Raw genomic sequence first — 16,097 nt, forward strand, 5'->3', positions numbered from 1 at the left:
AATCAGACAGACTCCACTTTCAGGACCTGGAAGTACGACAATCGGACAGACTCCACTTTCAGGACCTGGAAGTACAAAATCAGACAACTCCACTTTCAGAACCTAGAAGTACAACATAGCAGTAAATCACGAAAATTAATGCATGGAGAGATATTTATCTTTTACCAATCTGAAATTTAATAGCTGATATTAGTGATACGCCTGCTTGTTTTGTTTTGTTTTTGTTTTGTTTTTTGTAAAATGATCGTGGCGGTAACAATATATTTACGCAGTGCACACGTGTATGAACAGATGTTGGCATACATCTAATATCCCTGATGCATGTGAGCTTGGGTGTCACATAATTTAAAATAAATATGTTTTATAAGAACACTGTAATTTTATTCTTGTTTTCCGGGCGCACATATGGAACTTTTTTTTATTGATCCACTGGTTTATAATTCAGCACGAATTTAAAAAAAAAAATTCATTTGAAATATATACCTGTTGTGTCTAAAATCTGCTCCTGCTGTGTTACTGTATTAATTTGACACTAAAGGTAACAGAGAAATGTGCGTCTACAGTTGAGTAATCAAATTGAAAATGATTTTTGTATTTCCGTTATGTCAATACTCCTCGGTATATAAATAGCTAAATCTACCTGCAGATAGAGTGAGTTCGACAATACTATTCTACAAACCATGAGGGCAAATCTTTTCATCGCCGTTGTTACTGTCTGTATTACGATGGCGCTTTGTTCCTGCTTCTTCGGCCCGATGCAGGAGGAAAAAACAGGTATTATGTGCGCATATAGAATTATGTATATTAGGTTATTGAAGTTCTAATACTATCTATCTATCTACCTATCTATCTATCTATCTAGTAGTGTATGTCACCCCTCATTCACTATATATCTATATGTCTGTCTCTGTCTCTGTCTCTCTCCATATATATATATATATATATATATATATATATATATATATATATATATATATATATATATTAAGAAAGAACGATCGTACTTTAATTAAGAGAAGTGATATTCATTAAGTGTACAAAAATATCCCACATTTAGACTCGAAATGCATATGAAAATGTTATTTTAAATGTCAACCTGAAGACCCACTTCGTGATCTTCTTGAACCTGTAACCCAGAAAATCCATTTACTATGTATATTTTAGAATCATACAAATAAATACATTATATAAAAGATGGAAATGTATACCTTAAAATAATACTGCATTTTAATCCTAGTTTCCATTTTTGCAAGAAGTTGTCCCATACGTACAAACTCGTCTGCTACACTACGGATCAACTTGCCGCTAGAAAGGGATTTTCAAGAAATTCCCCGGCGTATAGTCTGTTTCTAAATTCTTTAGTAATTTGACCCCACAAACAAGACGTTGTAAAAACATTACATCCTATTCATTGTTGTTTTTCTTCCATATAAAAGCTTATTATTTTTTTAAAAATAAAACATTGAACTTTACTGTTTAGTTTACAAGATCGGTTTAGTTTGCTTAAATATCTCTTGCCATTTATTGGCAATGTTAAGTTGAATTTTATAAAACTAGCTATAAACCTGACCTAATTATTTCACTAAACTGCTGACAGAAACAGTCCAAAGTAATGTATTTCATTTCTATAGCCCGATGGATGAACATTACATCTTTTCAAAGCTGTACGCAGAATAGGCCGACATATCGCGAATTATGAAAACCGAGGAGTGGTATCACACGTATCCAAAATTAATGATATTTTTAACAGAATATTTTGGTGCAAGTTGCCTTTTTTCAAATGTTAAACACTACAATATGTGTTTTGTTTTCTCCGTCAACTGGTCGAATTCGGTATGCGTTTTGCTTCAGTATTGGAGACGGAAACCTCACTTGCGCAGAAGTGTCCCACATCATTATCTATCTATCTATCTATCTATCTATCTATCTATCTATCTATATATATATATATATATATATATATATATATATATATATATATATATATATACCCTGCATATGTAAAATGTAAAGTTTTAGTACAAAGTTTGATATGTTCGCAAAGCTGATATGATTTTTGTTCAATTATACCAATCTTTATCTTCTTGTTTTAAAGGAAATTAAAGTAATAATTAAACATAACTGCATAAATAGGCTAATGCTTCGTGGAAACGGACTCCACAACATAGCCGAGAATTCCAATTCCTTTCCATTGTTTTACCATTGGTATCGCATTCTTGGTTTGATTCACTTGAGTCTTATATCAACAGCAGTCTAAGTTAATTATTTTCTGATTTATTTCAAGCAATCTTCGGAAAATGGGAGAAATAAATATTTGCATCCATACAATGACATCAATTTATAAATATATAAAAAACACTGTTTATCGATTAGGTGACGTACAACTCACTAGGTTAGGAGATATGGCAGCAGATTTCGTGCGGTGGAATAATAACTACCTTCTGTAAAGAATCATGTCGGAGGGTGTATGAAATCAAGAGTACAATTGTACATTTTTTAATGTAACTTGATTGTGGGGTGTTTAGAAGACTGTTAATGCAATTTATTTTTTATATACCAGATAATAATGTGAGAACCACATCATTCATATATTTAAAAAAAAGCCAAAAACAAATATGCTTGTTTCATAGACCGCATTTTTATTTATTAAAAGATGTGTGGAGAGGAAAATTATATTAAATATTTTTGCACAACATGAATAATGTAACAAAGCAATACTGAGATCATATAATATTGCACGAATTGTCTGTATCTATAGAAAACGCATATTTGTTTAAAAGCTTGGATTGTATAAAAGTGTCGTCAGAGCCAGCTGTTTTACAAAATAACACAAGACCATCTAAATGTTTGATTTGTCAATTCACGAATTAAAAAATATCCTGCAATGTTTAGAAAAGACGAAGACGCAATGTTTTAATGTTTTAGAAAAGACGAAGATTCGCCTATTGCATTATGTGATTATAACTTTGATATAAGCATCATAAATTCAGTATGGCATGAAGAAGGAATATATAACGTATTTTGATGTAACGCAACATTTATTTATGTTTTGCTTAATCTACCGTACAATTTAAAGGAAATAACGTTCGATTAAAACAACAGACACTGACCCGGCATCTGCTTTTGAATCAATCAATAGAATGGCAAAATTGTTTTTAAAAAATTCGAAAATAATGTATTGGATTGAAAGAATCGAAGAAACGCTGCAAATTGCTGAAAATTAAAGTTCGTCTTCTAGATTAACGTCTTGTTGGCCTATTGATAACGTCCAAAGCCAGCTTATCAAGCGTTATGTATTCTATGGATATTTATGTACTATTTTAAATTGACTGATGAAAAACAGTATTGAATAAATCTTTAATAAAAGTTCCTTAAAAATAATCGTGGGAGCATAATAAACGGGAATATTGAAAGAATTGTTAACTGAATAATCTACCTACTCATTGCATAAGCTAGAAAGATCTACCTACAACTAGAATTATCAGTATGATAAGACATTAATGACACGCATGCAATTGAAAAATTCAACAATGGATGTGTTCTTAACTGCTTTTCATCGGAGATAGGAAAACGAAAAATCGAAACGAAAAAAAAAATATACAAAAGGAAACAAGCTGACAAATAAAGTTTGAAGAAGGGAAATAGTTTTAAAGCAAAAAGGATAAGACTTTTTGGAGAAGTAAAACTGCGTACTTTTCAAATTACTCAAAATAAAAAAGCAACTATAGCGGAAACGTGTTACATGAATCTAAAGGATTGTCTGCGCAAACATTTCAATCGAAATTAAATCAGAATATTAATCCATGTTTAATTTTTTTTTAAATGTTGACTGCCTCTATATGCTATTATAAAATCTTTGATCCGCAATGAGCTAAGCATTAATTCATTCAGTTGTTTACAAGCAAAATGATATAAGACAATAAGCCAACTTTCTCGTTTTCTAAACAGCTTTTTTCATGTCTGTTACGGAGAGACAACATCTGTCTGTTTGCATAAATATATGTTAGCCCCCCACCCCGTGTGTTCCGAACAGATAACAAATGTTAGCGTACAGAAAATCAGCTGATAGATAGATAGATAGATAGATAGATAATCATAGCACCATGTGTCACTTGTGTAGAAAGTGTAGGTGTGAGTTCAAACACGTATCGAAAGAAAACACAAAACACGTGCCTCAAAAAGTATTTTAAATTTTTTTAAAATAAATTTGTTTTAAATGTGTTGCCAGTGGCATTTGTCACATAGCATTATGTAAATCGAAATGTTTCATGCCTTTTGTAGCATGCCCGTGCAAATATGGTGCACAGTTTTACAAATTTTTGAATGATTATCTAAACAAGGTCAGGATAGAATAAATGCATTAAATAATAAATATTCATATTAAAGCTAGTATTTATCTTTTTGATTGAAATCAACTTTAAATCTGACTTTCTAAAAACATTTTAGAGGAAATAAAACTGAGGTGAGTAAACACTCGAGTTCGGAAGTTTTACGAAAGTGGAAGTAGATGTAAGTAATTTGTCGTTTTTGCGCTTTATGTTAATAATGCAATTCCGTAGTTGGTATTGAAACAAAACTACCTTTAATATTCATTCACTATCAGTCTGGTTATGGCATGTTGTTGTCAGTCTTGATATTAAAACAAAGTGTGAAAAATGTATGCACGAACGGAAACATAATCTTTTGTGTAAGTTACGCGGTGGATGTATGATCATGATTTTTGTTCAACAAATTGTACGGGACTGAAAAGCAAAATGACTCTGACTTTGATACCTTTTTTTAGAAGCAGCTATTTCTTTACACAAGGCTACAGGTGTAGTGTATTTATCAGCCTCTCCATTGTTAGAGTGGAAATTGTTGAGTTATATCAAAGCGTAGTGGAAATTGCTGAGTTGTATCAAAGCGTAGTGGAAATTGTTGGCTTGTATCAAAGCGGAGTGAAAATTGTTAGGTTGTATCAAAGCGTAGTGGAAATTGTTGAGTTGTATCAAAGCGTAGTGGAAAATGTTGGGTTTTATCAAAGCGAAGTATACTAAAAGTAGTAAATAGGGCCACCTTGCGACAAGGGACTTTACCATGCAAAAACGGTCCATGCACTCTTCCGACAATGGGAATTTAACAAGGGGCATTTTAACATGGATGGGACTGTAGAGCGTCAAGGGGAATTGAACATGGAAATTAAACATGGGAATGTTACCTGGGGATCAATGGGAATTAAACATTGGTAACGTAATAGGTTTATAGGGTCAAAACCTTTTATAAGGTGAAACGTATTTGTAGGGACAAAGGGTTGATAGGGACAAACATAGACATATAGAAACAAACAAATACACATTCAAACACACATAAAAGAGGACAGAAATATTCTAAAGAAAGACTCACAGATAGAATAGAGACTCGATAAAGAAAAGTCTGTTGTATGGGTTCAAAACATTTATTCAAGTACATATATACATGGGTTCTCTGGCCTGTGCTTTGGTCTAAGCACTATCCATTAAATACATAAACATTTGAACATAAAAGAAACATATTTACGAGTTGTTTAGTTATTGACTCTAGTAAACTACTTGCTCTGAATTTACAACCAAACATTGTGTTACGCATTGTAAGTGACTTCATTGGTCAACCGATATTTTACACTTCTGTCTCTATTCATGTGAGTGTGCTTGTCAAAATGTTTGAGTAAGATTAAAAATGTTTGTCAGTTTCAAAACTCGAACCAGTACTGAGGCCGTTTAATATTTGATCTGGCAAGAAGAAATGGTACAATACGCAACAAAGGGTTTGTACGTTTACACTCTCCAATCTGTCTGCACTGCAATGGTAACAACACTCTTGCGTTGGCATTATTCTGCCACACTACCTAAGAAAAAAAAACAATGCATCACTCATCATAAACGGTTTCATTGGCTATACTTATTTTCTTTCCGCTTTCGCTTCGAATTGACTTCAGTACCGTTTCGCACAGTAACAAGATCGGACGTGTTTTTTTTTTTATTCTGCGGCTGGTCGCTACTCTACTTGCCCTGAATTTACAACCAAACAATGTGTTGCACATTGTAAGTGACTTCATTGGTCAGTCGATATTTTCCACCGCCTTAGCTTCAGATTGGTTTCACTTGTTATTCGCACCGCGAGATGATTAGACGCGTTTTTCTGTACCTGACCATTAGTCACTTCACAAACAATAAAACTAACACACAAATGATCACGCCATGGGCGACTCATGGAAATTATGTTAGTCATGTTACGAAATATATCACGACTTGTTTGGATGTACTTTTCTGTGGTCACTCTTTAATCACATGCGTCTTCAGTTCACTCTTGTGATATTTTTTAAAGGGTGTATTTTTTCTATGGATGTGATTGTTATGTTCTATATGTTCTTTTATGTTTTCAGTGATTTTACTTTATCTCTGTATTTTAATTTAGATGTATAGACTATGTAGTCTGAAATAAAGAATTCTTATCTTATCTTATGTAAGTGGAATGAGTGTTTCTTTGAAACTTTCATAAGGAAAATATACCGTAAAAAACAAACGTACGTGTCGTGATATTTTTAAAGTAGGAATACATGCTCTCTCTCTCTCTGGTTTTGATTTATACCCTAATGAAATATGAACGAACATTGTTAGAATTTTTTCCTGAACCCATGTTTTGGCTTTAGAATTCAGAGTTAACCATAGGCAGGTTTATACAGTGCAATGTCACTTGCTTCATTCTTGAAAAAGCCGTGTGATTGTCTTTTTTTTCTGAAAAACTGTAAATCTAGTGTTAGAAGAAAAAAAATTCCGTGACATATTGCAGTTCCAAAATAGGATAAAGTTAAGATACCAGAATTGTGCAAACTCAAGCTTTTATGTTATCCAAAGATTTACTGATGGAAGAAAAAAAATCGTTCCACAATTTTTTAGAGTGTAAACTTTTGAAAAAAATAAGATGACAAACGGAACAGTTCGCGTAATTATGGTGACCACTGATCACAATTTTGGAGAGGTATCTTCAAACCGGAACATATTTCTTTATTTCAGACTACATAGTCTATACATCTAAATTAAAATACAGATATAAAGTAAAATCACTTAAATCATTAACGATGACTAACCAACAAAACCGAATTTAACAAAGGCAATGACATGTGTACAAATGCCTCTCAGTTTGAGAAAGCATTTGGATGTCATATGTCATGTACCAACAACTTGAAAAAAATGTATAAACAGAGAGAAACCTTAATTCAAAATTTAATTTTGTTCCAAATTGTTTGTGTCTTTAGGGAATATACCTAAGCACTAATAAAGGGTGGAACAGGGAAGATACACATAAAAGCTTTGATATTTCTGAAAACAATGAGGTGATGTTCCTACAGTTCTTAACCAGCTATATATATATAGGGACGGGTCTGTTGGATATCCACAATAAAGAAGTACAGATTCTGGTCACGTTGCAAGTGTGTGCGTGTTTTGGAAAATGGTAAAACTTGGATACACAATTTTCTCGTGACACTTATAAAGTGAAGAGTCTGTACAACTGTCAGAAGCCAAAGTCATATAACTTCTGTACGGTTTGTAAAGATTTCCACTTTAGAAAATGTGAAGTATCACAAGTTATTATCACAAACAGAAATGGAACATAGGGGCTTGACAGTTGTTGTTTAGACACCTCCGCTCAACTTCACAACTTACTTGCTCTGTCTCATATTTTGATCTAAAGGAAAGATCATCTTTGTGCAGCAACAGTGGTAACAGCAGGAGGAGACGCCGTCACTGCTGTCGAAAAATGGTAGTTCTTTTAAAAATGCGTTTAGTATATTTTTTAAAAATATCAGATGAAGAAAACGTGTGTTAAAACAGGGTAGGTAGAATGTATTCAGCGACAAAGTAGAAGTGACTGAGAGAAGGAGACAACGTTGTCGAGTGGCGTAGTTTTCTGGAGTACGTACGTGTCCCAGCGACACAGTGCCGGCGTCTCTAGCTCTCTTGAAGACACCAACTGTCTGGGTTTTTTTTCTTGCAACTTTTTTCTTTCGTGGTAGGGTTTGAATCGAAGGGTCGTCAAGATGCATGAGGTGTTTAAGACGCACCGCTGTCGTTGGGCTCCTATATGCTTGGCTTTCACTTGCCCTTGTGAAATATACCAAGTCATTGTGACAACAAGAGGTAGAGAGGGTATATATGGAGAGAATGAACTGAATCAGCAATCGAGATGAAACGATCGCACGATTTCAGTGAGAGAGAAGAAGAACGTAAGAGGCAGCGAAGTGACGTATCGCCTCACACACGAAAAGAAGTGTTCGCTCAAATAGAACACATGAGCAAACCTGAACCAACACCTTCCACGTCTGCGACCAGACATAGAGAGCCCACTCCAAACCAAAGTCCACCAGTTAACCCTGAAAAGTACTATCACATCCGAGAGACGGAAAAGCGACCCTCTAGAAAATTTAGAACCACGACTTACACCTACACAGTGAAGTTTAAAGATTTCAAGTCCGACGTACCATTGGAGAAAGCAGAAGGGTTTATCACCGAGATGTGGGATTCTTTGCTCACCACACTAAAGCGACAATGTCAACCCAAAGAAGACGATTTCTTGACACTATCCATAGATCACGACAGCTTGAAATCCCCTGTTTGGATCGAGTTTAGCAAACCCGCAGAACTAACCCCTTCCAAAGTCATGGACAAGATTCAACACGTACAACAATCTAATGATCAGTTTGACATCACCGATGGTAAAGCCACACTGAAAATGGCTCACGTATCTCCTCCTCAAGGGACTGGACGCAAAAAGGTCTTATTGTTGGACGACCTTCGCAACACAAAAACAAGTCTCGTCCGAATTAACAACCCTCAAGACCAGATGTGTTTAGCCCGTGCCATCGTGGTGGGACGAACCTATGCCAACAAGAACGACACGGTAGAATGGAAAAGAACCTGGAAAACTATTCAACGATCCGATCGAGCCAAACAACGAAATGAAGTAGAACTCCTGTTACAACAAGCCGGACTGTCCAAAGACACACCCTGTGGCATTCCTGAGATGCAAAAATTGCAAGATGCCCTAGCTCCACGATACACCTTGAAAGTGCACCCTCAAGAAGTGCGCGGACCTCTGTTGTTTCGAGGCCAAGACTTTAAGGACGGAAAATACATTCATGTCTATTATCACGATGAACATTTCGATACCATTACCGCCATCCCCGGATTCCTGGGATACAGATATTACTGTGAGAAATGTGACCATGGTTATAATAATCGAGAGCAACACAAGCATTGTGGATCGAAATGCCCAGGATGTTTGGCCTCTCAACCCTGTCTGAGCGAAGGGCAAGAACCAATGCATTGTCCTGCTTGTCTGCGCACGTTTGTCAGCCCTGCCTGTTACCAACAACATCTGAAGACGCAAGGTTCACAGCAGAAATGTGCTTGTCAACTCCTGAGATTGTGCCCTACGTGTGGACAAGGCATACGTACCAATAGTACCAAGGCACACGTATGTTCAGGAAAAAAAATGTCACATTTGTCATCACATCGTGGACTTGGAACACCAATGCTACATGCAAAAATACCAACCCCAACCAGCGAAAGAGGATGGTCACAAGAAGAAAAGCAATTTCATCTTTTTCGATTTCGAATGCATGCAAGAGACTGGCATTCACATTCCTAATTTCTGCGTGGCTCATCGAGCGTGCGAGAAGTGCATTCAAGAACCTATCTTCAGTCATTGCCCTCACTGCAGCAAGATTCCTGGAGGACGTGAAAAAATCTTTCGGGGACCGAACACGCGGACCGATACCGCTCGATGGGTCTTAGACCCCATCGACAAGACGTGGAGCCAAGAGGACATCGAACGTTACGGAGATTGTCATCGTCATGCCACGGTGATGGCTCACAATTTCTCCGGATACGATGGACAGTTTCTTCTCAGATACTATACGGAACATGGCACCGAACGTCCTAAAGTGACTTTGAACGGAGCCAAAATCATTTTCATGCAAGTGGGACAATTACAGTTTAAAGATTCGATAAGCTATTTGGCCATGCCTTTGAGTCGAATGCCTAAAACGTTTGGAATGACAGAAATGGCTAAAGGGTACTTTCCTCACTTTTTCAATACGGAAGCCAATCAACACGCCGTTCTACCCCATTTACCTGAGGCTCACTATTATGACCCCGACAACATGCGTACCGAACAACGAGAAGCTTTCTACGCTTGGTACCAGGCTCACGCCTCGGACCCTTTCGACTTTCAGGAAGAAATGCTAAAGTATTGTCGTTCCGACGTGGACATTTTACGGCGTTGCTGTGGAAAATTTCGAGAACTGTTCATGGAACACGGAGGGGTCGATCCTTTGAAAGAAGCTTGCACCATTGCCAAAGCGTGTTCCTTAGTGTATCGACAACGATTCATGCCTGAAAACACCGTGGCTGTCATCAGTCCTCAAAGGACCAACTTTGTCAAACGTCAATACTCGGTCAAAGCACTACGTTGGTTCCATTACTTGTGCGACAAGGAAAACAAATGGATTCAGCATGCACGCAACGGAGGGGGTGAAAAGACCATCGGAACGTATTCGGTAGATGGTTGGGACTTAGAAAACCCCAAGATCGTGTACGAGTTTAACGGTTGCTTATTTCACGGATGTCCCGTCTGTTACCCTGATCGTAGCACTAAAAATCAGTTTTTACAACCAACCATGGAAGACTTGTACCAGGACACTTGTCAGCAACGCCTAAAGTTAGAACAGCAAGGATACCAAGTGGTGGAAATGTGGGAACACGAGTACGATCACCGTTTGAAAACCGATCCCGAATTTAAACGCCTCGTAGAAATCTACCAGTGGGTGGACCCCCTGAACCCAAGGAATAGTTTGTACGGAGGTAGAACCAATGCCACCTGTTTGTTGTACCAAGCCGACGAAGAGAAAGGAGAAGAAATCAAATACTTGGACGTGTGTTCGCTGTATCCCTACGTGTGCAAATATTGTCACTTTCCTGCAGGGCACCCGCAATTGCTGACGGAACACATCAACCTGAAAAACATTCGACAATACGAAGGTCTGCTCAAGTGCAAAGTCTTGCCTCCCACGGACTTGTACCATCCCGTGCTACCTCACCATTGCCAAGGCAAACTGATGTTTCCTTTGTGCCGTACTTGTGCCGAAACGTGCAACCAAGATCAGCCTTGTCAGCACACCCAGGAAGAACGTGCCTTGACGGGGACGTGGGTTAGCGTGGAATTGTTCAAAGCTCTGGACATGGGATACCAACTGTTAGAAGTGTACGAAATTTGCCACTTTCCCAAGACACAACAATACCACAAGGGTGACCCCAGTCAGAAAGGCATTTTCGCACACTACGTGGATGCCTTTTTGAAACTGAAACAAGAAGCCAGCGGCTATCCTTCCTGGTGTCACACTTCCGAAGACCAAAAGACATTCAAAGAGAAATACTATGAACAAGAAGGTATTCCTTTAGACCACATCGAGAAAAACGAAGGCAGGCGATCGTTTGCCAAAGTGATGTTAAATTGCTTGTGGGGTAAAATGGCACAACGACCGTGTTTACCCAAGACGGAATATTTGACAGAACCTTCCCGCTACTTCCAGATGATTCACGACAAAACCAAATACATGAAACACGTGGACGTCGTTCGTGAGGATTTGATCTTGGTCAATTACGAAGAAGATCTGGACTTTGTAGAAGCCGACGAATTTGGAAATGTCATCATTGCGGCTTATGTGACAGCCCATGCTCGCTTAAAATTGTACGAAGCTTTAGAACTGTTAGGGGATCGTGTCCTGTACTTTGACACGGACAGTTGCATCTACATCGATCGACCGGGTCAGCAACACCCTAACATCGAAGAAAACCGTTTAGGAGCCTGGACAGACGAACACCCCGACGACAAGATTCTAAGTTTCGCGAGTGGCGGTCCTAAAGATTACGGCTACCAATACCGGGACAAAAAAGGAGAAGTGCACACGGAGTGCAAAGTGAAAGGACTGACTCTGAATTATCGTACCAGTCGAGTGGTCAACTTTGGGGTATTGAAAGAAGCCTTGCAATTGGGAGAGGATGGAAACTTTAAAGTGACCACTCACCAATCGAACAAGATTGTACGTTTACCCACTCACCACATCGTCAGTCGACCCCTGGAAAAAATCTATCAAATCGTGTACCAGAAGCGAGTGAGACTTCCCAATCACTTTACGTTGCCGTACGGTCACATCGATATTGGTCAGCATATAAAAAGGGACAACGTCCAAGACCAATAGTTCATTGTCACTACCAAGACCAATCGACAAAAATGAATCCTTTCAAACAGCAAGTATAGAGCGTAAGACTCAAGTCCAACGAGAAACTCGGGTGTGATTCTATGCCTCACGATCACATCATCAATGCAATACCACATCTTAGTTGTTATGTACTAATGCCATGACAAACTACGTGCAACCAGTGAAACTTCCAGACCACAAAACTTTACCTTATGGACATGCTGATATCACCCAGTATAAAAAGGGACGACTTCCAAGAACGACACTTCATTGCGAGGACAAGCGACGAGAAAGATGAATAACTCTACGCAGAAGAAAAAAGAGAAGGAACAAACATCATTGACCTCTTTCACCACCATACCGTCACAGCAAAGTGCGTTCAAGAAGGGAAAGGATTCAATAGACCTAAAGGAGTATTTTAGCATCCAAATGACCCAGACAGCGACCTCCAGAAAATATAGAACGACAACTTACACCTACACGGTGAAATTTAAAGACTTCGCGTCTGACGTTCCAGCCGAGGAAGTATCAGGTTTCATTACGGATCTACTTGACTCACTGTTAGAGGAACTCAAATGTCATTGCCAAGTCAAAGATGAAGGTCGTTTGAGCCTATCTATGTATCACGACAGTTTGAACTCGCCTGTATGTCTCGGATTTAGCACACCTGCAGCAATAACTTCTTCCAAACTTTTGAGGGCTATTGAAGACGTGCGCTTGGTGAGAGAAAAGTTTGACATCACCGATGGAAAAGTGACTATTCATATGGCATATGTTGTACCTCCATGGGGAGAAGACGATCACTGCTCTTGATCTGCTTACCGATAAGTGTACCTAGCACGATGGACGTAACAGCAGACTTACGACTGACAGGGAATACGAGATGGGAAACATCTATGCTGGGACACAAGTGGTAGCTGACCAGATTTTAAACAACGTGTGTGACGGATAGAGAGACAAACACGAACTTTCTCTTATTTGATTGTTTGTTACTTGTTTTGTCTTAGCTTTTTCTTATAAACGAACATTTAATGTAAATTCGTTGCATATGAAGTGATTTTAGAAAGGAGTGAACGTTAATTTTAAACATTAGTTTACTAGAGTCAATAACTAAACAACTCGTAAATATGTTTCTTTTATGTTCAAATGTTTATGTATTTAATGGATAGTGCTTAGACCAAAGCACAGGCCAGAGAGCCCATGTATATATGTACTTGAATAAATGTTTTGAACCCATACAACAGACTTTTCTTTATCGAGTCTCTATTCTATCTGTGAGTCTTTCTTTAGAATATTTCTGTCCTCTTTTATGTGTGTTTGAATGTGTATTTGTTTGTTTCTATATGTCTATGTTTGTCCCTATCAACCCTTTGTCCCTACAAATACGTTTCACCCTATAAAAGGTTTTGACCCTATGACGTTACCAATTTTTAATTGACATTGATCCCCAGGTGACATTCCCATGTTCAATTTCCATGTTCAATTCCCCTTGACGCTCTACAGTCCCATCCATGTTAAAATGCCCCATGTTAAATTGCCATTGTCGCCAGAGTGCATGGACCGTTTTTGCATGTTAAAGTCCCTTGTCGCTAGGGTGGCCCCATTTACTACTACTAAATTTAAATAATCACCAGGTATTGGCAATGGTATGAGATAAATGTTATTGGCAATGGAATGAGACACAAAAATTATTGGTAATAGAATGAAACAACAAACGGGTATTATCAATTCTTTGTTACACAAAAATGTCTTAGTAATGGTACGTGTCACAATCCGAAAGATATTTTGGTTAATCGCTCTCCACTGTTTGCCAGGGCAAATCAAGACCATATTAATAAATCCGAAATGTCTGTATTTTTCTTTATTACCTATCACGTGAGATACGTTTTCAAAGTGTGGACAGATAAAATGTTCGTAATGTATTGACCTCTGTCCAGCGGGTGTACTGTTTAACTCTGAATGCGTGTCCGATGTAGCACAACAAATCAGGGAACAATGTTTATTAATTTTGATTTGTTCACGATTTAACTGTCAGAAAATATAACGGATTTTTTCTATCACAAACCTTTTTCAGTTTCCGGGAAAATCAGGAAGTACTGCGAGTATGAAGGCATACAGATTATGAAAGGGGCGAAATTTGATACTCTTGACTGTCTCAGATGTGCATGCAGCGAAAATGGGTTTGAATGCTGCGGGTAAGTTAATGCATTACAGACTAATTTTGAAAACGAAAATGGCCATTAAATGGATTATCCGTCCCTATATGCATTGCTTTATTCGAAATTCCACGCCGATGAGGAAATAATTTGTAAATGTGATCAGGATGCATCAAACTTGTCAACTGGAACATATGCTCAAATTAAATGCGTGCATCACCGCCATCACACCTCTCTCTTGTTTTCAAACGTTAAATAAGAGGAAACATTTGGACGAGGCACCACATACCGGCATATTCATTTGTTCCCAAAACATAGTTAATGATTTGTTTGTATTGAGCATCAGAAATATTTAGTTTCCGAAAGTTGTGCTGAGTTTATTGCGAGCGGGACCAGGAACTGGCAGCATGATGACCACTTGAATTGGTCTTAAAGAGCCAGCACAATGTATTCAAACTACAGTGTCATTGACAAGAGTACTAGCATTACAAATGTATTACTAAACAAATTCATCCAATTTAATGCATTATTGTAATCATATACAGAGAGATTCGCGCGAGAAACAAGAGGCTCGATTTCTGTTAATTAAATTCGATCCATATTTTGACGGTGTAATAGTGATACTGTTGTCCGCCTGTAATGAGAGTCTTGGAGTTTTAGACGCATTTGTTTCGTGATGACGATTGATTGAGATCGTTGGTTTTAAAATAGAGACAATCGTTATTATTGTGCTACAAAAATTCGAAAACTTCCCTTTCAGTATTGGATACATGGCTGGAGTTATACAACCCCCTCCCGGATGTGATATCCTCCACGATGGTTGCGAACCGCTGTTGGTCATGTCTAAAGACTACACCAAACGATGTGGAACCGGAAAACCAGTCTTGATAAGCCCGTAGTAAAGATACGTGAACAAACCAATTTGTAAGGAATATATTTAACGTATTTGATAATTATAGTTGTTCAAAGAAGAGGCTATTAAACCTTTCACGACTTCGTGACAAATACTTGTCATTCATCTATAGCCCCCACCGTCTTCAAAATTCTGTTAACGGTGTTCTTTTCAAGAGCATTTCACTGTCACTGTTATCACAAGTTTACCATCTATTACATGGCATTATTAACCAACCAGAAGGAGATATTTGTCATTTTGTATATGTGGTAAACTAATAAGTTGTTCTTACATGCATACATGCATGTAGACATACATACATACATACATACATCATACATACATACATACATACAGCGTTCCATGCCATAAAGGTTTTTAATTGTTTACGTGCTCCCTTTTATTGCATTTCAGAGAGAGAGAGAGAGAGAGAGAACACAAACAATAGTTTTCTCCTTGTTACTGACAAAAGAACATTATTACAAGTGGGTGTAAGTAAGCCTACTTCATTGTAAGTCGCAATTTTATCGGATATACGGTTTAATCAAATAATAATCATGGTGTGAAGAATGAGCAGCCGTTATCCTCAAATTTTATTTTATTCATGATGCCTACGTACATTTTAAACAGTCTGTCACAGACTGTGAAGAGCGTATAACCAGAAAAGTTAACCATGTTAACTGATTCTCTATTCTTGGACAATCTGATGACTAGATTTAATGCACTCATTCTGCATCCTAGGTCGTATGCCTACTCAAGCTAACTAATAAAA

The 16,097-nt window shown here is 37.7% G+C and overlaps 1 protein-coding gene across 1 annotated transcript; it reads left to right on the forward strand.

Moving 5' to 3' along the window:
• Positions 1 to 617: 617 nt before the first annotated feature.
• On the forward strand, positions 618 to 15,438 carry LOC149802568 (beta-microseminoprotein-like). Its single transcript, XM_089951839.1, has 3 exons — positions 618 to 774; positions 14,352 to 14,472; positions 15,194 to 15,438. The coding sequence occupies exons 1-3, from the start codon at positions 681 to 683 to the stop codon at positions 15,330 to 15,332; spliced, it is 354 nt and encodes a 117-aa protein (XP_089807965.1). The 5' UTR covers positions 618 to 680; the 3' UTR covers positions 15,333 to 15,438.
• Positions 15,439 to 16,097: the final 659 nt, after the last annotated feature.

Source organism: Sinohyriopsis cumingii, chromosome 3 (genome assembly GCF_028554795.1).
Source record: "Sinohyriopsis cumingii isolate HCF-2022 chromosome 3, ASM2855479v2, whole genome shotgun sequence".
NCBI lineage: Eukaryota > Metazoa > Mollusca > Bivalvia > Unionida > Unionidae > Sinohyriopsis > Sinohyriopsis cumingii.